Raw genomic sequence first — 22,607 nt, forward strand, 5'->3', positions numbered from 1 at the left:
TACAAACATTTTTCGGACAGATGATTAACATTTTCCTATACATCTTTATCATTTTCCTATACAAACCTTCGTCTTTGTTTGAGAAAGGAAAAAGCATTAGTCACGTCAGCATAACGTGGCCAGGTGGTTATTCGGCCGGACTAACAACTGCCCAGGAATGAAAACAACTTCATTTTATTTTATTTTCCAGTACAGTAAGATTTTATTTTATTTCATTTTTGCTCGAGTTGATCGGGCACCTAACTTTCAGCGATGTCGTGCCGCTTGGCTCCCCGGTTCTCTGGGGCGAGAGAAGCAGACGGGTTGCCTACCCATCACCGTCGGCACCAGCCTTCGCCCCGTCGTTAACTAAATTGTTGACAAATATGCTACCACTATTGTGTTGTTTCCCGATTGCCGGGACAACAAAGTGACGCCGACCGTCATACAGCCACGGGCCCGTTGTGCTCTGATTAACACGAGCCCTAACAGTGGATCTCCGGCACGGTTAGGCCACGGACCGCACGCGCTTCACGGCCACAGCATGCACATGGCCGTGTCTACCTTAACCAAGTCTCGATGGCCGGCCGGGCCGGGAGGTCCAGCGCCGCACGTAATAATCTTACGCGCGTTGATGGCCCGGCCAATTCCATGGTTGGGAACACGTACCCATCACACCAATCAATGGACGCGCTGCCGTGCCAGAAAACTCCAGAGCGGATTAGGAGGCCGGACAACGACGGCTAGTCGACGGCGGCGTCGCGCCAGATCGATTGCCAGGGTTTTGGAATTGGACCCTGTAATTAACGCGTGATGTGGACGCTGGCGTTGCGTGGTGGTAGCAGTATGCATTTCTCCTGCTGCCTCGTCTCCGCGCGCCGAGGGGTTTCGATGATCTTTGGGTACGTAGTACGTACGTGGTGGTGACGAGTGGGACAAAAGGACGGAGGGAGAGTGGCTTTCGATGAGCCATTGGTTACGTCTCATGTTTTTTTAGCACGGTATAAACGTAGACATTCATATATACGCACATACAGTTACCTCTTTATACACACACATCATCTTGAGACGTCTACGTAGTCGACGAAAAACTGAGCCGGCACATTATCATGAGGTTAACAAAGTCACCGCATATGCCTTCGTAGTAGATGAAAAACGTTTTCTTTCACTGAACGCACATCATCGGATGATCTTTAGGTATGTACGTACATGGCGGCAACCAATGGGGCAAAGGAGGAACGGAGAGTGGCCTTCGTTGAGCCATTGGTCACATCTCATGTTTTGGAACTTGGATTTGGAAAATACCCTTGTGGAGCGTATGTTGTAAGGGCATCTTCAACACCGATCCGGAAATTTGCTCCCGCGTTCGTCCGTGAACAGAGGCGACCGGTTCATGGATATGGATGCAGCCATGCAGGAGTCAGCCATTCAAAGGTGGCCGTGTATGTCCGGTTACATTTCAAAATGAAATTCAACGAATAAACAAATTTGATTCGAACTCAAACAAATCGGATAATGTTCATTCACGCTTGAATGGTTTTTTTTTAAATAAAATCATATGCTTTTCATCTAATTCCAGAGCAAATTCATTACACTTAGACATATTTTAAGTAGACCGGACTCTAAACCTAGACTAAAATGACCGTCGGCGCCCGTTCCCCAACTCCAGACGGCCATGAGCCCCGGAAAATGAAGTCCCGCCCCCTTCGCAGTCCTTCGTTGACATGTCTTCCCCATGTCCCGCAGCCGCTCCTTCGATTATCGGATGCCCTGGAGGGATATGCTTCAGCCAGAGCGAAAGAATAGCCTCTGCTTCCCCCCATACCTTCCCTATGTCCGGCCGCTCCGCTCATTGGAGTGTCCTCCACTTTCATGAAGTACAGATCAAGGTTAGTTTTTGGGGCGGGGGACAACGGTGGCATGCAAAGAGGGCAAGTCACTGGTTGTGTATATGCCGACGATGCATCGGTGGTGGTGTCCTTCATGGGATCCAAGCGGCGGTAGCCTCCCATGGTCTACTTTTCCTCGCCGTCGGTGGCCGCCTCGTTGATCTTCGCAAAAGCTGACTTCTTTCTTCCCCCGCAGGGCGCGGTTTCACGAACATTGACGGCGGCGGATGGCATAGGAGAAGCGGTACGACACAACCTCGTCCACAACAGCCACGATGCCTGCACCACCATGCTCCCGTGCATGCCGGGCTAGAGCAACTCGCCACTCCTGCGTGAGCTACCTTGGAGCGGTGAGCTGCCGAACACACGCCGGCTTGGAGCGGCCACTTGCTCCTCCGTGTGCCAGCCTGCAGCCTCGCCCATGCTACTGATGGCATGGAGCGGCGAGGGAGGTGGAGCAGCGAGTTGTCTAGCTCGTATCCAACGGGCCACCGAGCCACCTTTTTATGCCGGAGAACACAGCTTCCTACTCGCCAGATGCCATGAAGAGTGTGGAGAATATGGTGCAAGGAGGAGATGAGAAGCAGAGGTGTGGTGTGGTTCTTGCCCGACGTATGTCCTTGTTTAAATAGCCGGCAGGCGCGAGGGGCCAAACGACATTGTGTTTGATGCCCGCCGGCTCACGAACGGACATGTAGTCGGAGTAGATTTCTTGGCACACATGCATGTTTAAAGGAGGTAGGCAGGCGGTCTTTAGCCGTTTGAATGAGACGAGGAGGAGTGTTTCTGAATATTTCAACTGCGAGCGGGCGACTAGGTCCCCTTCCTCTCTCGCGCGACCGCGTCGCCCCCCCCCTCCCCGGTGGGCGGCCGGTCGCGCACCTTTCTCTCCCGCCTCCAGCCCCCTCTCCCCCTCCTCCCCGCCGCCGTCGCTGGCGCCCGCGGCTGTCCTAGCCCCGGGGTCGCTGGTGGCGGCGGCCCTCCTGCCCTTCCCCTCCTGGTGGCTCCGGCGCGGGGCGGAGTTGCACCGGAGGGTGCTCCTAGGCGACGGCGGGCCAGCTGGCGGCAGGGTTCCTTGTCGCAGAGCAGGCGGGCAACTGGGCGGCGGCGCCGTCGTTGGCGGCGGGGTGGCGTTGTGGCTCATCCTGGCGGCGGCACTCGGCCCAGATCTAGACCCTACGGGGCCCATCTGGACCTGGTCGGGCAGACGGCGGGGCTGGTTGGCGGCGTGATTCCCGGGACGCAGGGGAGCGGCGTTGCGCGAAGGGGGCTGGCGGCTCCGATGCCAGCTTGCTGCAGCACGGCCGGCGGAGCTTAGCAGGCCCGTTCGGGCCTGGCCGAGCCAGGGGTGGCCTGGCATGCCCCGCTGCCGTGTCCGGTCAGCTACCGCGACAGTGCCGGAGGCATGCCTTCTCGCACGACGGCGGTGGAGGTGGCTCCCTTCCGCTCGGCCTTGGTGCTGCTGCTCTTGTCGCGTGGCGCTTCTCTCCGGTCTTCTCGGCCTCGTGGTGGTGCTCGTAGTGAGACGGCATGGGCGGCGGCGCAACCGCGGTGGCGCATTGGGTGGTTGTTTGGTTGGTTGGCTCCGGATGGGCGGTGGTGTTTGGTGTGCGGGAGAAATCCTTTCCGCTTCGTCCGGCGCCGATGCGGTGACACCGGCGGGTGCCATCATTCCTTCTTGAAGGGCGTCGGTGGTAGCCATCCTCTACTTTCCTCCGCATACCGGGGGAAACTCTAGGACTTGTCCGGGCAGCAGCGTCGTCGGCGTCGCATACCTTCTTGGAGGTGCTACTTGGTATGCGGCACTCGGAGCCTTGGGCTGTGGTGGGGTGTTTCCGAAGGGCGCGGCGGTGGCGGGCCTTCCGTGCTTTGTCGAGCTGCCGTTGTTGGCATTATGTTTCTTCTTCTTTTTTGTCTTTGGGCTTGTTGTGCTGCTCGCCCCAACGTCGAGATGTATCTATGTTGGCTGGTTGCTTTGGAATACAAAGCAGGGGGAACCCTTTTTCAGTAATGAGCGCGAGGAGGCGTGCTCAGTAGGGTGTGCAGTGATCGGCGCACTCTTGACCGACGCGCTACTTCAATGCCCATAGTGAGAGGTCGTGTCCGCTCTAAATCGGGTGAGAAAGCACGCAAGCGGAGGAGTGTTTCAGGTGGGCCACGGTTGCCAGACGCGAACGTGTCAGCGGTCCGAACGCCCACCCACCCCCCAACTTTATCTTTGGTTTGCGTGAGAAAACATGTCCAGATTAGCCTGCAGACCAACATATGTCCGTGTTGGATGGCAAAAAACGTCTGGACCACACGGTCCAGACGATTACGGACAGTTTGAGGGTGTTGTGACGTGCGCTTGTTGTATGGTCATGCAACGTGTGACTCTTGCGTCCAGTCTTGTAAACACAAAGACCCTTTAACCCAACAAAGGTCCAACCGTAAAAAGAAGAATATGCAACAATGAAGGTGGAGTTATCTTACAATATCGGTAATCTCTCCAATCGAACTTATTTTTTGACATCGTCCTCCGGTTGAACCGGTCTGGTAAATAAAGATGATTCAACAGTCGAATGAGTCCAACAGCGTGGCGAGCCTGCCTGCACCTGAAACGGGTCGCATAAAGAAGCAAGTGGCGAAAAAGAAAAGATAAAAAAGAATGTCGTGTGAAGCATGTGACACGCAACCTTCCCCGCAACAGAGGAAAAAAGAAGAAGAGAAAGCAAGCGACGGAGGGAGTAGTATTTGACTAAGGATGTCCTGATCAAGAGGGGGTGAAAAGGGAATAACAGTGAGTGTAGTACTGATACGAGCCGGCGTGAGGTTGTGCAGTTGGAGGCCGTAATACTCCAGGAGTCCATGAAGGAAAGGGTGAATTGGAAACCCGACGCCTCTCAATAAGTAGGATATGAAGCACATCTGTTCCCCCTGTTGGATTGGGGAAATTTTCTGTCAGAACTTCGCCTGTGAAGGGCTCAATCCTGCTCGAACAGGGACCAGATCCGCGGGGGGAAGGAATCCTTGTGTTTGGAGCTTAACCAACTGCTTATGGGATACAGAACATCTCTCCCAAACACCTTTTTCGGAGCCGTGTGGGTGGGAGGACGAACTGGGAACGCTAGCCATGTTGAATGGTTTCCCCTGACAAGACTCTGAGGATTTTCCGCTGGGATCCAATCCCTTTAAATAGAGGCATTTCTTACGTGGCCGGGGGTTATGTGCAAAAAATACCCCGACCTTTCGTATTCGCTCGACACGTGGGAGCAGAAGGTGTGGAGGCACAGAAGCCGATGGGTGCGATATTAAATGAAATGTCGAATACAACTCTTTAAGTCAGGTACTTTGAAGTGATCGGACAAGGAACCCGCCTTGCAATGACAAAGACAATCTACGCTTCGGACACCTCGTCCTTGAAGTATGGTTCAGGGGCTACTGAGGGAGTCCTGGATTAAGGGGTCCTCGGGTGTCCGACCTGTTGGACATGGGCTGGACTGATGGGCCATAAAGATACAAGACAGAAGACTCTCTCTCTCGTGTCCGGATGGGACTCTCCTTGGTGTGGATGGCAAGCCTGACGTTCGGATATGAAGATTCCTTTCTCTATAACCGACTTTGTACAACCCTAGTCCCCTTCGGTGTCTATATAAACCGGAGGAATTAGTCCGTAGAGGCGATCATAATCATATAGGCTAGACTTCTAGGGTTTTAGCCACAACAATCTTGTGGTAGATCAACTCTTGTAATCCTCGTACTCATCAATATCAATCAAGCAGGACGTAGGGTATTACCTCCATCATGAGGGCCCGAACCTGGGTAAAACACCGTGTCCCCTGCCTCCTGTTACCATCGACCTTAGACGCACAGTTCGGGACCTACTACCCGAGATCCGCCGGTTTTGACACTGACACTCGTATCCAGTGAGCCACCCAGCCGCCTTTTTATGTCGGAGAACACCTCTTCCTACTCGTCGGATGCCAAGAGAGTGTGGAGAATATGGTGTAAGGAGGAGATGATAAGCGGAGGTGTGGTGCAGTTCTTGCCCGATGCTTGTCCTCATTTAAGCAGCGGCGGATGCAAGGAGCCAAATGGCGTTGTGTTTGATGCGCGTGTAAGTGCATCTAGTGCCACCCCTAGTTGGTTTTGGAGTATTGACGACAAACCTAGTTGAGGGACTAATATGTTTGTGAGAATTGCAGTATAACACAGGTAGAAGTCCCTCATTGATTCGGTTTTCCTACCAGAGATGACCCCTAAAAATGTATGAAGACATTGAAGTCAAAGGTGGTATGTGAAGACATTCACATTGAAGACTATGACAAGAGAAGACATCGCGTGAAGACTATGGAGCGCGAAGACTTAGTAGTTTCGTCGTTCTGTGTTTTTCTTTGTTGAGTCATAGGAACCACCGTACTGTTAAGTGGGATCCAAGAGAACCAGTCAGAATGACTGAAGTGATGCTTAACCAAAATCCTATGTCTTCGAGTGAAGACTATGAGAGCAAATCTTGTCCAGAGTTGGATAAGTCAGCTTTGCTTGTAGCCCAATTAAAGTTGTCGTGTGTGTTTGAAATCTGACCGTTGGAACACGTGTCAGTTCCTTAGTGACCGAGGGTCATTTCGGACAAATCAGGTCGGGTTGCCTAGTGGCTATAAATAGCTCACCCCCTACAACCATAAACGTTTGGCTGCTCAGAGTTAGAGTACGGCTTTTGTCGTTTGAGAGCAACCCACCTCGAAGCCTTTGAAAGAGAATTCCTTGCGAGGATAAAGCCCTAAACACCCAGAGCCAAAGAGTGTTAGGCATCACTTAAGTCTTCCTGTCTGTGTGATCTGAAGACTTATTACACTTGAGGACTGTGAATCCTCCAGCCGGTTAGGCGTCGCATTCTGAGCATCCAAGAGTCATTGTGGATCGCCGGTGAATGAAGTATGTGAAGTTTTGGAAGTCTACATTGAAGACTTACCAGAGTGATTGGGCGAGGTCTGTGTGACCTTTGCTCAAGGGGAATACGGTGATGACTGAGTGTCCTGAGCTGCATGTTCAGGACTGGGTGTCCGGGACTGTGTGTCCTCAGATTTAAATACCTAGCCGCCCTAACCAGACGTACAGTTGTCACAGCAACTGGAACTGATCCAACAAATCATTGTCTTCAACGAGTCACTGGTTTCATCCTTCCCTTCCCTTTGCTTACTGTTGGTCCTTGTGAAGTCATTGTATGATTGCATTATCTTTTGTCTTCACTGAGTGACTACTTGTTCTGATTGGCTTCACAATATCTTCCTACCTGATCTTACTGCCTAGCTGCTATTAGTCATTATGCTTTCACCTCATTGAATACTTGACTATGGTTTACCTAGTGTAGTCTACCTTCCGCTGCATGGTAATAGGTTTATTTCTATCGTTTGCCTTCGAAACTTCCATATTTTGAAGACTTTCATAAAAATCGCATATTCACCCCCCTCTAGTCGATCACTAGCACTTTCAATTGGTATCAGAGCAAGGTACTCCCTTGTTCTGTGTGATTTGGTTTAACCACCTGGAGTTTTAGCTATGTCGACTGCATGGATAATTAAAGTCTCCGATGCTTGCCCCGTCTTCGATGGAACTGAATATCCCTACTGGAAGAATAAGATGCGCATGCATCTTGAAGCCATTGATGTCGACCTATGGTATGTCGTCAAGAATGGCGTTCCCAAGGCTGGTGAAGGTGTCACCGCTGCTGATGTCAAGAAGTTCGTTCAACTAGACTCCACTGCCAAGAACATCATCTGTGGTCATCTGACCAAAGGACAGTATGGCCGCGTGAGTGCTTTGGAAACATCTAAGCTAGTCTGGGACTGGCTCTCCAAGGTCAATGAAGGTGTCTCAATCCAGAGAGATCAGAGAATCAGTGTCCTTTGCAACCTCTTCAACCGCTTCAAGAGAAATGACAATGAGAACGTCCAGCTCACGTTTGATCGACTCACTGACATCACTAATGAGCTTCAAGCTCTCGGCGCCACTGAGATCACCAAGCATGAAGTCGTCAAGACACTCCTGAGATCACTTGACAGCTCGTTTGACACCCTAGCCCTGATGATTCAAGAACGTCCTGACTTCAAGATACTCAAACCGTCTGACATACTTGAGAGGCTCAACACACACGAGTTTCATCTTTCTGAGAAAAGAGACATCTACGGTCTCAACTATGGGCGAACTCGTGCCTTGAAGGCAAAAGCTGTCTCCTCATCTGAAGAAGAATCTGACAGCAGTTCTGATGATCCTGAAGACATTGAAAAGGAGCTTGCTATGCTTGTGAAGAAGTTTCAAAAATTCACCAAGAAGAAAGGCTGTAGAAAGTCTTCACGATCAAGCTCAAGGAATGATGAAGCTTCTGCTCATGACTACAAGAAGAGATCATGCCACAAGTGCAAGAAACCTGGCCACTACATATTTGAGTGTCCGCAGTGGGACAATGAGAACAAGAAGAAGAAGAAGAGCAAGGAGTATGACTCTGACGACAAGAAGAAGAAGAAATACTCAAAGTCTTCTTCCAAGTCTTCCTCAAAGTCTTCATCACACAAGAAGAGCTCATCTAGCAAGGCACGTGCGTTTGTTGGCAAGGAAATGGATTCAGAGGAGGAGTCCGCTTCTGAGGAGGCGGAGGTGGAGTCTGAGGAGGAGTCCGATTCTGGCGTTGCGAGTCTGGCTACAGCATACATTGCCAAGTCCATCTTCAACACTGAAGACAATGATTTCATCACCGACACCGATGCAAATGACAAGGACTACTCCGCTCCTTCCTACTGCTTCATGGCACGCGGTGCCAAGGTAAACACACGCACTACTCACTATCAAACATCTAGTGACGATGACTCTGATTGTGGTTCCAAACCCAGCTACAAAACACTTGCTAAAATTGCGACTGAACAACAGAAAGCTATGGAACACATTCAAAAATTGTTAGACAAAAGCGATGATCTGTTAGACGCTGAAATGACTCGATCTCAGTCCTTAATTGAAGACATAAAAAATCTTCACGTTAAGATGAGGAACTTGAAAGTCGTCATGAAACGCTCTCAACAACTCATGAAAGGATTTCCTATGATTATCTTCAAAGAAAGCAAGATCTTGAGAAATTGAGAGCGGCTCATAAAGATCTTCAAAAGGAAAACGAGTCACTTCGCGCCAAACAGATCAGTTCAGCTCAGGAAGGATTTGAACCACCATGTCTTAAATGCATTGAGCGTGATAACGCTACTTCTGTTGCTGAATGTTCTACTGCTGCTACTGTTGCAATATCTTCAACTGTTGATGTGGTAACTAACCCCTCTGCTGAGGATACCACTGCTATTGCTGATGAGAATGCCAGGTTGAAGACACTGCTTGAAACAGGGATGTACAAAAGTCTCAAAGGGCATCAGACACTATGTGATGTCCTCAAAAGGCAGATCCTGAACCGAAACCCTAGGAAAGAGGGTGTTGGGTTCGAAAGGAAAATGAATGCTGATGGCTCTTACTGGAAACCTGAGCAGTAGCCCAAAACCACATGGGTTGCTGCAAAGGAACCTTCAGCGGATCCATCCACCCTATCTGGCTTCACTTGTGCTAATCCCATTGTTATTGATGAATCCTTTGATGCAAACTATAAACTGTTTAAGAATCAGAATGGTGAAGTGTTTGCCAGGTATATTGGTACTAACTGCAGGAATGGACCGCCTATGAAGAAGATCTGGGTGCCGAAAAGGTGTTTGGAGAATCTTCCTGTGAATGTCATCATGACACCACAGGTGAAGAAGACAAACCCCAGACCACAGGCTTCATATGGTCCAAAGGCTTCATATAGACAGAGGACTCACCTGGGTCGCACTAACGCAAATGTTTTGCAGGGAAGCCATACTCAGGCCTATGAATATGAGCGCGGTTCAACAAACCGTCATGTTCATAAGACCAAGAACTATTCTGCTTATTCTTATGAGTACTATTGTCCACCTGCAAGACTTTTTGCTAGGGCTCCAAAGCCAAAGTTCTCAGATGCTGCACTTAGACTCATTGCTTCGAACCCACCCTTAAAGATGTGGGTGGCTAAGAAAGCTTAACTCTCTTTTGCAGGGAAAGGTCTCCAGACGAAAACCAAAATCGTCTAACGCTATTGCCGGGGACCTTAAACATCTTGTAGGGCGCAAGATCAAATGCCCAAATGGTCTTATTATGTACTTTGTTCCTGAATCGCTTGCTACTTGCCCTATCAGTCCTAATCTCGATCTAAGCTTTAATAATCCACTAGTCGTCAAATGTTTTTGCTTCACAATTCTCTTCGTGAAGCCTATCCCCCTAACTGCACTGTAGGGTACGACACCAGCAGCTTCAGAATGGATTATTGATAGTGGGTGTACCAATCACATGACTGGAAAGCGAAGCCTTCTCATGGACTCAACTTTACGTCCATCTGACAAAAGTCACATCACATTTGCTGACACTGGTAAAAGCAAGGTATTGGGTCTAGGTAGAGTTGCAATCTCAAAGGATCAACACATGGATAAAGTCATGCTTGTTGAATCCCTTGGTTTCAACTTAATGTCTGTCTCAATGCTTTGTGATTTAAACATGATTGTGATATTTGGAAAATATCGCTGCCTTGTTCTAATGGAATCTGACAAGTCTCTAGTGTTTGAAGGGTATCGGAAAGATGATTTGTACGTGGTAGATTTCTTAGCAGGACCACAACTTGCCGTATGTCTTCTAGCAAAAGCTTCTGAATGTTGGCTCTGGCATCGGAGGCTAGGGCATGCTGGCATGAGGAACCTCCATACCCTTGCAAGGAAGAAGCATGTCATATGCATCGAGGGCGTCAAGTTCAAGAAGGATCACTTATGCGGTGCCTGTGAAGCAGGAAAGATGTCGAGGGCCAAGCATCCCTCGAAGACAATCATGACAACGACTAAACCCTTTGAACTGCTCCACATGGATCTTTTCGGTCCCACTCATTACTCAACTCTTACTACTACTGCTTGTCTCTATTTCTTTGTCATTGTTGATGATTATTCAAGATATACTTGGGTGCATATAATCCTTTACAAGACTGAAGTGCAGGATGTCTTCAGACGCTTCGCCAATCGAGCAATGAACAACTATGGCGCCAAGATAAAACACATCAGAAGTGACAATGGCACTGAATTCAAGAACACTGGCCTAGATACATATCTTGAACTTTAGGCATCACACATGAATTCTCAGCTCCATACACGCCATAGCAGAATGGCGTCGTCGAACGCAAGAACAGAACACTTATTGAGATGGCCCGGACGATGCTTGATGAATACAAGACTCCAAGAAAGTTCTGGCCTGAAGCCATTGATACTGCATGCCATATCATCAACCATGTTTATCTTCACAAGCTTATGAACAAGACATCCTATGAGCTCCTTACTGGCAAGAAGTCAAACGTCAGTTACTTCAGAGTATTTGGCGCCAGGTGCTGGATCAAGGATCCACGTCACACTTCAAAATTTGCACCAAAAGCACATGAAGGTTTTATGCTTGGATATGGAAAGGATTCGCACTCCTACAGAGTCTTCAACCTTTTTCACTATAAAGTGGTTGAAACAGTGGATGTGCGGTTTGATGAGACGAACGACTCACAAAGAGAGCACCTGCCAAATGTGCTAGATGAAGTTCCATCCAGTGAATCAATCAAACTTATGGGAACTGGAGAAATCATACCGTCTGAAGCTCAGCCTGAAGAGGAACTTATCATCTCCGCACCTGATCAACCTGAAGACAATGCTCATCCTGAAGACAATCCCTCTAATGATGACAATGATCAGCAAGAGCAAAATCTTCGTCCTGTACATCCTCGTGTTGCAAATGAAGTACGGATTGAGAGAATAATTGATAGTATCAATGCACCAGGTCCACTCACTCGTTCAAGGGCAACACAACTAGCAAATTTCTGTGGGCACTTCGCATTCGTCTCAATATCTGAACCCAAGAAAGTTGAAGAAGCCTTCATGGAACCTGAATGGATTCAAGCTATGCAAGAAGAGCTTCAACAGTTTGAGCTGAATAATGTATGGGAACTGGTTAAGCGTCCTGATCCTCGCAAGCATAATATAATAGGCACCAAATGGATATATCGCAACAAGCAAGATGAGCATGGTCAAGTTGTTAGAAACAAAGCTCGTCTCATTGCTCAAGGGTACACTCAAGTTGAAGGGATTGACTTCGACGAAACATTTGCTCCTGTGGCTAGACTTGAAGCCATACGCATACTGCTGGCCTATGCAAATCATCATAACATACTTCTATATCAAATGGATGTGAAGAGCGCTTTTCTCAATGGCAAGATTGAAGAAGAAGTGTATGTTGCACAACTGCCTGGCTTTGAAAATCCAAAACATCCTGACATGGTGTACAAGCTCAACAAGGCACTGTATGGCCTCAAACAAGCCCCTCGGGCTTGGTATGACACACTCAAATACTTCCTGAAGAGAAAATGCTTCAAACCTGGTTCCCTCGACCCCACTCTCTTCACGAAGACATATGATGGTGAACTGTTTGTGTGCCAAATATATGTGGATGACATTATTTTCGGCTGCACCAATCAGAAATACACTGACGAGTTTGGATATATGATGAAAGAGCAATATCAGATGTCCATGATGGGAGAGCTGAAGTTCTTCCTTGGTCTTCAAATACGTCAGCAACGCAACGACATCTTCATATCTCAAGAGAAGTGTCTCAAAGATTGCCTGAAGAAATTTGGGATGCAAGACTGCAAAGGCTTCACAACTCCAATGCCAGCCAAACATCATCTGGGTCCCGACGACAATGGTAAAGAGTTCGATCAAAAGGTATACCGCTCCATGATTGGGTCTTTACTTTATCTATGTGCATCTAGGCCAGATATTATGCTTAGTATTTGCATGTGTGCTCGATTCCAAGCGGCACCAAAGGAATCGCATCACTTAGCTGTGAAGCGAATTCCTCGATATTTGGCTCACACCCCAACATTAGGATTATGGTATCCCAAGGGCTCAGAGTTTGATCTGGTTGAATTCTCGGATGCTGATTATGCTGGTGACAAGGTGGATCGCAAGTCTACATCAGGCAAGTTTGGGCACGAACGATCGAACTGCTCGGCCTCATCTCCCTCTCCGTCTAGCAGTTCTTCGTGTGGTAAATAAAACTTCCTTTTTACGGCCCCTTTGATCCTATAGATTCATCACTTTCTGCCACAAGAAGTTTCTATTCACACAAGTTGGATCTATTTCATACTGCATCTCATAATATGCCTAGTATGTTCACTTATGCTTCACAAAGTAGTTAGATTCCTCACTTGTATTGATCCATGGATTCGTACAAATCTGGAACCAACTCTTTATCTATGAGTGAATGTCTTCGCACGTTGAGGTCAGTGTCTTCTAAACTGATTTATCTTCAAAATCTTCTGAGAATGCATATGACCTCTTCCCCTTCCCTCGCACCTTAATGCTGTCACAGGTACATGTCCGTGGGAGAATCCCTTGGTTCTCATAGTCTGCATTCATTTGCAGAATTCTTACAACATCATATAAATTCTCCTGAAGCTAGTTCCTGTTTGTCCAGCAAGCAAAAGCCTTTGAAGCCTTTGAACGTGTTGAAGCCATTCAGTTTAAAGTTCATGGCTGCAGAGAAATCAGTAAGGAAGGGTGGCAGAAAGCGTCGAGGTGAAACATCAAGAGATCTGCCCGATGACCTCTCAGAGCTGTACAAGACAGATCCAGAAGAGGATTACAATCAGCGCAAGACACGAATCCAATGGATTCGACGATATTGGGCAGAACAGTGGTTCAAGTACAGATTTGTGACCAAGGAATATGCTGAGAAGAATGCCATCAAGCGACCATGGGGAGACATCCTATACAGAAATCTTCAACCCAGGTCCAGAGATGAAGCCATTGAACAAGGCTTCTATCCCTGCATGGTCCGTGGACCACAGCCTGCGGATGCTGTCCCATCGTCATTACTATGGTGTCGTGACGACAATCTGTTCAAGCACAACTTTCAGTTTGCTCAGAATTCGGCGAAGCAGAACAAGAAGTCATTGGGACTAGACTTCAACCCTGGTCCCTCTGCTCCTCGTGCCGATGGCACCCGCAAAGCTGAACCCAATCTTGTTGGGCCCTTCTACAACCTGGAAGGTCTCATCACTCATATCATGGTTCAAGGGACAGCCGTGGATGAGCCTGCAGATGACGCTGAATCTGATGAAGCTCCTGCACCGCCGAAGCCAAAAAAAACTGAAGCAGCCTAAAGCTTCAAAGCCTGCCTCAGCACCAAAAATCTCACGGGCGAAGCCACTGGCTACTGCACCTCCTGAAGACAGTGTGTAGTCTGAAGATTTGTCACGCATCTCCAAGCCCTCGAGAGTAAAGATGCCTTTGCAACACACCAGCCAAGAACTGACTGCTACTGCTATTCTGCGCAACAACGCCATTGATCTGTCCAGCAATGAAGATCTTGCAGATGACGCTCTTGAGCAACTGATCAAGATCAAAGAAGAAGCAGAAATCTTCAATGATTTGCCTCTCTTTGGCGTGGCAATCATCCAAAACTTCATTGATGAGTGGTTTGACACGCCCAACCTCAGCTTTGATGATCTGCAACTTCCAATTGGCCTCAGTGTTGCCTTCCATGGCGCCATTGCTTCAGAGCTAGCTCTAACTCAGCGCATCGTCGAACTGAAGTAAAAGATTGACTTTGAGAAAGCTCAGTTCAAGAAGCACATGGCCAAGCTCAGCGTGCAAGAGGTCAAAAACTTCAAGATCATGCTGCACGAGCTCAAAGAAGCCTTTCTCAAGAAGCGTGAAGAAGCTCAAGGTTCTCGTGAGCGCATGAAGAGCCTGGCTGACAAGTATGTGCAAGTCTACAATGAGGCTACGAAGCGCAAGGCTATTGGTCGTCCTGACATCGATCCCAGGATGGCTGCAAAGAAGAAGAAGAAGCCAGCTGTGGCCGAACCCGAAGCACCAAGACAGGAAGCACATCCCATTGTCTTCCCAGCCAGCATGACTGGCTCGAAGCCAAAGGTCAGGTCAACCGCTTCAGAACTGAAGAAGACGAGGCATGCTGAGGCTGAAGCGAGAAAGAGGAAACATCCTGAAGCCTCTGATGCTGCTCCCTCCAAGAAGAAGCGCAAGACCAAGAAGGATCGGGCTGCTCCCACAGAGCCCTTAGTTGTTGAACCTATCTCAATGGTTCGCCCTGCATCTGCACAACAAGAGCACCAACTGATTGTCCATGAGCCTGCTTCCACAGAGGCTCATGAAGCTGAAGACATTCCAGCAGCTGATCCCACCGCTGCTGAAGACATTGGTCACCATGACAATGTTGAAGATGATGTAGTTCTTTCTCAGATCGAGCACAACTTGGTATCATCGCCTGTGCTTACGCACAGCGAACTCATCAGCATTGGTCAGGATGCATCATGGGCTGATCACCCACAACAACAAGTCACACCACCCCGGCAAGAAGAAGAAGATGACTTTGAGGCCCAGCCAACTCCGTCTCCAGAGGCGTCGCCAGCGTTACGCAGGCTTCGCAAAGGACCAAGGTCTCAAGTCCCTCTTTCGAGTGTTCCAGAAGGAGAAGTGCCCCACCAATCTGTTGCACGTCAAGTGTTTCCAGATGCCACTCCTACTGTGAATGTCTCCGAGTCTGAGGCTAAAGCTGCTGAAGACATTCCGGCTGCATCAGCCGATGACACACAAGAAGAAGAACATGTCCCTACTCCCCCCATTACTGAAGAAGCTGTTCTCGAGGAGAACGTGTCTGTGTCCGACCCTCCAGCTCATTAAGTGGAGGTTGAGAATCTCGAGGCTGCCACCACCAACACAAATGAAGCCAATGACGTTGTCATGGCTGAAGCAAATGTGGAGCCTGCACCAACCAATGTGTCAGAAGTCAGTGAAGCCAATGATGCTACTGCTCCTATTCCTGCGCCTGCTGCTGGTCCTCAGTTTGACTATCACGTTGAGCACAGGCCTCAGGTACAGAAGCCAATGCCAAGGTTGCCCAGGTTTCCAGGTCCTGCATCAGCACCCGGATCCTTTAATGTCAACGGCTTCAAAGCAGACAACACCTTCTTCAATAGCGCCAAGAACCCCTACTCAAGGAAAAGAATATCTTCTGATCGGTTCTGGAGCTATCCGCAGCGAAGTTATTACTCATGCATTCTGTACAATCAAGGTCGCATTTTCCCTCATATGCGTCTTGACACTGAAGCCATAACTGGTCTGCCTTACTTGGAAGAAGCTCTGGATTGCTTCAAAGAGTCTGGATTGTTGCCTTTCGTCACCGACCAAGAGCACTGGAACGAAGAGTTGCTGCTCCAGTTCTATGCCACTCTTCACATTCGTGGCTACAACAGAGATCCGAAGACTTGGGTCCTTGAGTGGATGACCGGCAATGTTCATCACGAAGCCAAAGCCTTTGATATCATTGAGCTCACTGGTCTGCCCACTCCTGGAGATCTTTATGAACCTGGTTGTCAGCTTCACAGTGCAGCTATGGAGAGCATCTTTCAAAAGCCTGAACTGAACATGAGTCAGATGCTTAGCATGATGAAGCCTTTGCCTCCAGATGCTGCATATCCTAAGGAGTTCTTTGTTGAAGACCTTCAGTATCTGCCACGCACTATCTATCACATTATCAGGCGAACTCTCTAGCCCATCAAAGGACATTCTCCACATGCAAAGCTGGAAGGTGCAATGAAGACTTTGGTCTTTTATATTCTTCACGGCAAATACTTCAATGCACAAGACTTCTTCATCCGCCAACTTGCTGCATCAGGATCTGATCTTTTTGGCTTGAAGTTTTATGCTCCATGGATAATGCGGCTGATCAAACTACACTCAGCTGTCTCATATCAGCCCTCTGCTCACAATCATCAGATCTTTCTGCCTGACGTTGATATGTCCATTGAAGCCATCTATCCAGAGCCTGCCAAGGAGCCTCTTAGTCTTCAGAATGCTGAGCATCAAAGTTTCTCTCAAAACATTGAAGGAGTTGAAGCAGTCACTCGTGTTTATCCTCTGACTGGTACTACACGTGCACCTCATCGTGCCCTCACTGAAGCCACAGTGAGAGGTCGCGTCCGCTCTAAATCGGGTGAGAAAGCATGCGAGCGGAGGAGTGTTTCAGGTGGGCCACGGTTGCCAGACGCGAACGTGTCAGCGGTCCGAACGCCCACCCCTCCAGCTTTATCTTTGATTTGCGTGAGAAAACACGTCCGGATTAGCCTGCAGACCAACATATGCCCGCGTTGGATGGCAAAAAATGTCTGGACCACACGGTCCAGACGATTACGGACAGTTTGAGGGTGTTGTGACGTGCGCTTGTTGTATGGTCATGCAACGTGTGACTCTTGCGTCCAGTCTTGTAAACACAAAGACCCTTTAACCCAACAAAGGTCCAACCGTAAAAAGAAGAATATGCAACAACGAAGCTGAAGTTATCTTACAATATCGGTAAGCTCTCCAATCGAACTTATTTTTTGACATCGTCCTCCAGTTGAACCGGTCTGGTAAATAAAGATGATTCAACAGTCGAACGAGTCCAACAGCATGGCGAGCTGCCTGCACCTGAAACGGGTCGCATAAAAAAGCAAGTGGCGAAAAAGAAAAGATAAAAAAAGAATGCCGTGTGAAGCATGTGACGCGCAACCTTCCCCGCAACAGAGGAAAAAAGAAGAAGAGAAAGCAAGCGACGGAGGGAGTAATATTTGACTAAGGATGTCCTGATCAAGAGGGGGTGAAAAGGGAATAACAGTGAGTGTAGTACTGATACGAGCCAGCGTGAGGTTGTGCAGTTGGAGGCCGTAATACTCCAGGAGTCCACGGAGGAAAGGGTGGATTGGAAACCTGACGCATCTCAACAAGTAGGATACGAAGCACATCTGTTCCCCCTGTTGGATTGGGGAAATTTTCCGTCAGAACTTCGCCTGTGAAGGAGCTCAATCCTGCTCGAACAGGGACCAGATCCGTGGGGGGAAGGAATCCTTGTGTTTGGAGCTTAACCAACTGCTTATGGGATACAGAACATCTCTCCCAAACACCTTTTTCGGAGCCGTGTGGGCGGGAGGACGAACTGGGAACGCTAGCCATGTTGAATGGTTTCCCCTGACAAGACTCTGAGGATTTTCCGCTGGGATCCAATCCCTTTAAATAGAGGCATTTCTTACGTGGCCGTGGGTTATGTGCAAAAAATACCCCGACCTTTCGTATTCGCTCGACACGTGGAAGCAGAAGGTGTGGAGGCACAGAAGCCGATGGGTGCGACATTAAATGAAAGGCCGAATACAACTCTTTAAGTCAGGTACTTTGAAGTGATCGGAGAAGGAACCCGCCTTGCAATGTCGAAGACAATCTACGCGTCGGACACCTCGTCCTTGAAGTATGGTTCAGGGGCTACTGAGGGAGTCCTGGATTAAGGGGTCCTCGGGTGTCCGACCTATTGGACATGGGCCGGACTGATGGGCCGTAAAGATACAAGACAGAAGACTCTCTCTCTCTCTCATGTCCGGATGGGACTCTCCTTGGTGTGGATGGCAAGCCTGACGTTCGGATATGAAGATTCCTTTCTCTATAACCGACTTTGTACAACCCTAGTCTCCTTCGGTGTTTATATAAACCGAAGGATTTAGTCCGTAGAGGCGATCATAATCATACAGGCTAGACTTCTAGGGTTTTAGCCACAACAATCTTGTGGTAGATCAACTCTTGTAATCCTCGTACTCATCAATATCAATCAAGCAGGACGTAGGGTATTACCTCCATCATGAGGGCCCGAACCTTGGTAAAACATCGTGTCTTCTGCCTCCTGTTACCATCGACCTTAGACGCACAGTTCGGGACCTGCTACCCGAGATCCGCCGATTTTGACACTGACACTCGTATCCAGTGAGCCACCCAGCCGCCTTTTTATGTCGGAGAACACCTCTTCCTACTCGTCGGATGCCAAGAGAGTGTGGAGAATATGGTGTAAGGAGGAGATGATAAGCGGAGGTGTGGTGCGGTTCTTGCCCGATGTTTGTCCTCATTTAAAAAGCGGCGGATGCAAGGAGCCAAATGGCGTTGTGTTTGATGCGCGTGTAAGTGCATCTAGTGCCACCCCTAGTTGGTTTTGGAGTATTGACGACAAACCTAGTTGAGGGACTAATGTGTTTGTGAGAATTGCAGGATAACACAGGTAGAAGTCCCTCATTGATTCGGTTTTCCTACCAGAGATGACCCCTAAAAATGTATGAAGACATTGAAGTCAAAGGTGGTATGTGAAGATGTTCACATTGAAGACTATGACAAGAGAAGACATCGCGTGAAGACTATGGAGCGCGAAGACTTAGCAGTTTCGTCGTTCTGTGTTTTTCTTTGTTGAGTCATAGGAACCACCGTACTGTTAAGTGGGGTCCAAGAGAACCAGTCAGAATGACTGAAGTGATGCTTAACCAAAATCCTATGTCTTCGAGTGAAGACTATGAGAGCAAATCTTGTCCAGAGTTGGATAAGTCAGCTTTGCTTGTAGCCCAAGTAAAGTTGCGGTGTGTGTTTGAAATCTGACCGTTGGAACACGTGTCAGTTCCTTAGTGACCCAGGGTCATTTCAGACAAATCAGGTCGGGTTGCCTAGTGGCTATAAATAGCCCACCCCCTACAACCATAAACGGTTGGCTGCTCAGAGTTAGAGTACGACTTTTGTCGTTTGAGAGCAACCCACCTCGAAGCCTTTGAGAGAGGATTCCTTGCGAGGGTAAAGCCCTAAACACCCAGAGCCAAAGTGTGTTAGGCATTACTTAAGTCTTCATGTCTGTGTGATCTGAAGACTTATTACACTTGAGGACTGTGAATCCTCCAGCCGGTTAGGCGTCGCGTTCTGAGCATCCAAGAGTCATTGTGGATCGCCGGTGAACGAAGTCTGTGAAGGTTTGGAAGTCTACCTTGAAGACTTACCAGAGTGATTGGGCGAGGTCTGTATGACCTTTGCTCAAGGGGAATACGGTGAGGACTAAGTGTCCTGAGCTGCGTGTTCAGGACTGGGTGTCCGGGACTGTGTGTCCTCAGGTTTAAATACCTAGCCGCCCTAACCAGACGTACAGTTGTCACAGCAACTGGAACTGATCCAACAAATCATTGTCTTCAATGAGTCACTGGTTTCATCCTTCCCTTCCCTTTGCTTACTGTTGGTCCTTGTGAAGTCATTGTATGATTGCATTATCTTTTGTCTTCACTGAGTGACTACTTGTTCTGATTGACTTCACAATATCTTTCTACCTGATCTTACTGCCTAGCTGCTATTAGTCATTATGCTTTCACCTCATTGAATACTTGACTATGATTTGTCTAGTGTAGTCTACCTTTCGCTACATGGTAATATGTTTATTTCTATCGTTTGTCTTCGAAACTTTCATGTTTTGAAGACTTTCATAAAAATCGCCTATTCACCCCCCCTCTAGTCGATCACTAGCACTTTCAGCGCGTCGTCGGGCGAACGGACGTGTGGCCGAAGTAGGTTTCTTGGCATACACGCATGTGGAGGTAGGTAGGCAGTGTTTAGCCGTTTGAATGCGGCGAGGAGGCTGCTCAGCCGGGCGTGCAACAAGCGGCGCTCTCTCAGCCGACGCCGTACTCCAATGCCGGCAGTGCGAGGCCGCGTCCGGTCTGGGTCGACAGCAATGTGAGCTGTTGGCGTCGGGCTGGAAAGCACGTGGGTGAATGAGGAGGGTTTTGGGTGGGCCACAGTTGCCAGACGCGGACATGTCAACGGTCCAGACACCCATAACCCCGCTCCCCAACTTTGTCTCCGGTTTGCGGAAAAAACACGCCCGGGCCATTCTGCAGACCAATACATATTCGCGTTGGATGGCAAAACACGTCCCAACCAACCGCACGGTCCAGACGATTACGAGGGGTTTGAGGGTCGGCGTTGGGGACGCCCCGACTACACGGTAGTCTATCTAGAAATTGGCAATAGGAAAATCGATTTAATGACATATTTGCTGGTGTGACGTGCGCTTTGTCGTACGGTCATGCGACGTGTGACTCTTGTAAACACAAAGACCCTTTATACCCCACCAAAGGTCCAACCGCAAAGAAGAAGAAGAATACGCAACAACGAAGGTCGAGTTATTATCTTACAATATCGGTAAGCCCTCCAATCGAACTTATTTGTTGACATCGTCATCCGGTTGAACCGGTCCAGTAAATAAAGGCGATTCAACAGTCGAACGAGTCCAACAGCGCGGCGAGCCTGCCTGCACCTGAAAGCTGAAACGGGTCGCACAAAAAAGCAAGCGGGCGAAAAAGAAAAAAGATGACAAGAAAAGAACGCCGTGTGAAGCATGTGACGCGCAACCTCCCCCGCAACGTCGGAAAAAGAAGAAGAAGGGAAAGCAAGCGAAGCGACGGCCCGGCTCCTTCCGCCAGCCTTCCCTGACGCCACACGTCACTCGCGCGACGCGACGGCGAGCCGCCCACCAACCGGGTCAAAAATACCCACCGATCGGATCCCCGCCCGCACACGCGACGCGACGCTCGGGCTCGCGGCTAGCCCGCCCACCCCGCACCGGCGCCCCCGCGCCTAGATCCCGATCCGCCGCGCCTCGCCATGGCCGACTGCCGCAGCCTCATCGAGTTCCTCCGCGCCTTCGAGCATCGCCGCCGCGCCTCGCCCTCGCCGTGCGCCCGCCCCCGCCGCGCGGCCTCCTCCTCCTCGTCGCCGTCGTCGCGGGGAAGGCTCTTCACCTCGCTCTGCGACAACCCGCCCCCGACCGCCGCGCTCGACGCGCTCGCCCTGCTCGCCGTGCTCGGCGCGCTGGCCTTCCTGGCCGCGCCCTACGCCAGGCTGCTGGCGCGCGAGGCCGCCGACCTGGTGCGGCAGTACCCGGAGGAGCCCTACTCGTACGTCGCCTTCGCGGCGGGCGCCGGCGCGGCCGTGGCGGCCGTGGCGGGCCTGCTCGCGTGGGAGGCGGCCGGCCACCACGCGCGCAAGTGCGGCCGGCCCCGCTGCCGCGGCCTGCGCAAGGCCGTCGAGTTCGACATCCAGCTGGAGACGGAGGAGTGCGTGCGCGGGAGCGGCCGGCTGCTGCCGCCCGGCGGCCACGCCAAGACGCTCCTCGCGGCCGCCGGCTCCGCCGCGCGCCTCGTCGAGCTCGGCGAGGAGCACCGGGAGCTCGAGGCGGAGCTCCGGAAGATGGCGCCCCCCAACGGCCGCTCCGTGCTCATCTTCCGCTCCCCCTGCGGCTGCGCCAAGGGCAGGATGGAGGTCTGGGGCGCCAAGAAGGTGCGCCGGATCAAGAAGTAGTAGTAGTAGCAGCGATGAGTGGATGACACCGGCGCTCACTGCTCTCCATAATAAACTAGTTTTCTAGTTATTATTCCATACTCTATAATACAGTGCTCTTGCTCTTGTGGCAAGTATAGATGAGAATAAGGAGAGGAACAAAGGAATAGATACATGTCTTCTTATATGACTTGTGATGCACATCACCCCCCAAGATTATACATAGCTTTGCTCTTCCATTTGCAGTTTTTAATCGAATTATTATGCTATAAATGACTCTTGCCTTGCCTGATGCTGATCGTATGCAAATAAGTGCTGCGATGGACTTTACCTCAAAAATCGTTTGCGTTGTGTGGATGAATAGATGCATCAGTTTATATGCTGGTTGAACGATGTGCAGAGATGACTGCGGACGAATTACTTCCATCTTTATTCTACACATGCTTCTCTGAGATGT

At 49.7% G+C, this 22,607-nt stretch overlaps 1 protein-coding gene across 1 annotated transcript; it reads left to right on the plus strand.

Moving 5' to 3' along the window:
* The first annotated feature begins 21,059 nt into the window (after window positions 1-21,059).
* LOC125522094 (uncharacterized) lies at window positions 21,060-22,389 on the plus strand. The gene has a single exon (XM_048687174.2). The coding sequence runs from the start codon at window positions 21,476-21,478 to the stop codon at window positions 22,169-22,171; it is 696 nt and encodes a 231-aa protein (XP_048543131.1). The 5' UTR covers window positions 21,060-21,475; the 3' UTR covers window positions 22,172-22,389.
* The last annotated feature ends 218 nt before the right edge of the window (window positions 22,390-22,607 follow it).

The sequence above is a fragment of the Triticum urartu genome, chromosome 1A (genome assembly GCF_056163025.1).
Source record: "Triticum urartu cultivar PI428250 chromosome 1A, HENAU_Tu73, whole genome shotgun sequence".
NCBI classification, from domain to species: domain Eukaryota; kingdom Viridiplantae; phylum Streptophyta; class Magnoliopsida; order Poales; family Poaceae; genus Triticum; species Triticum urartu.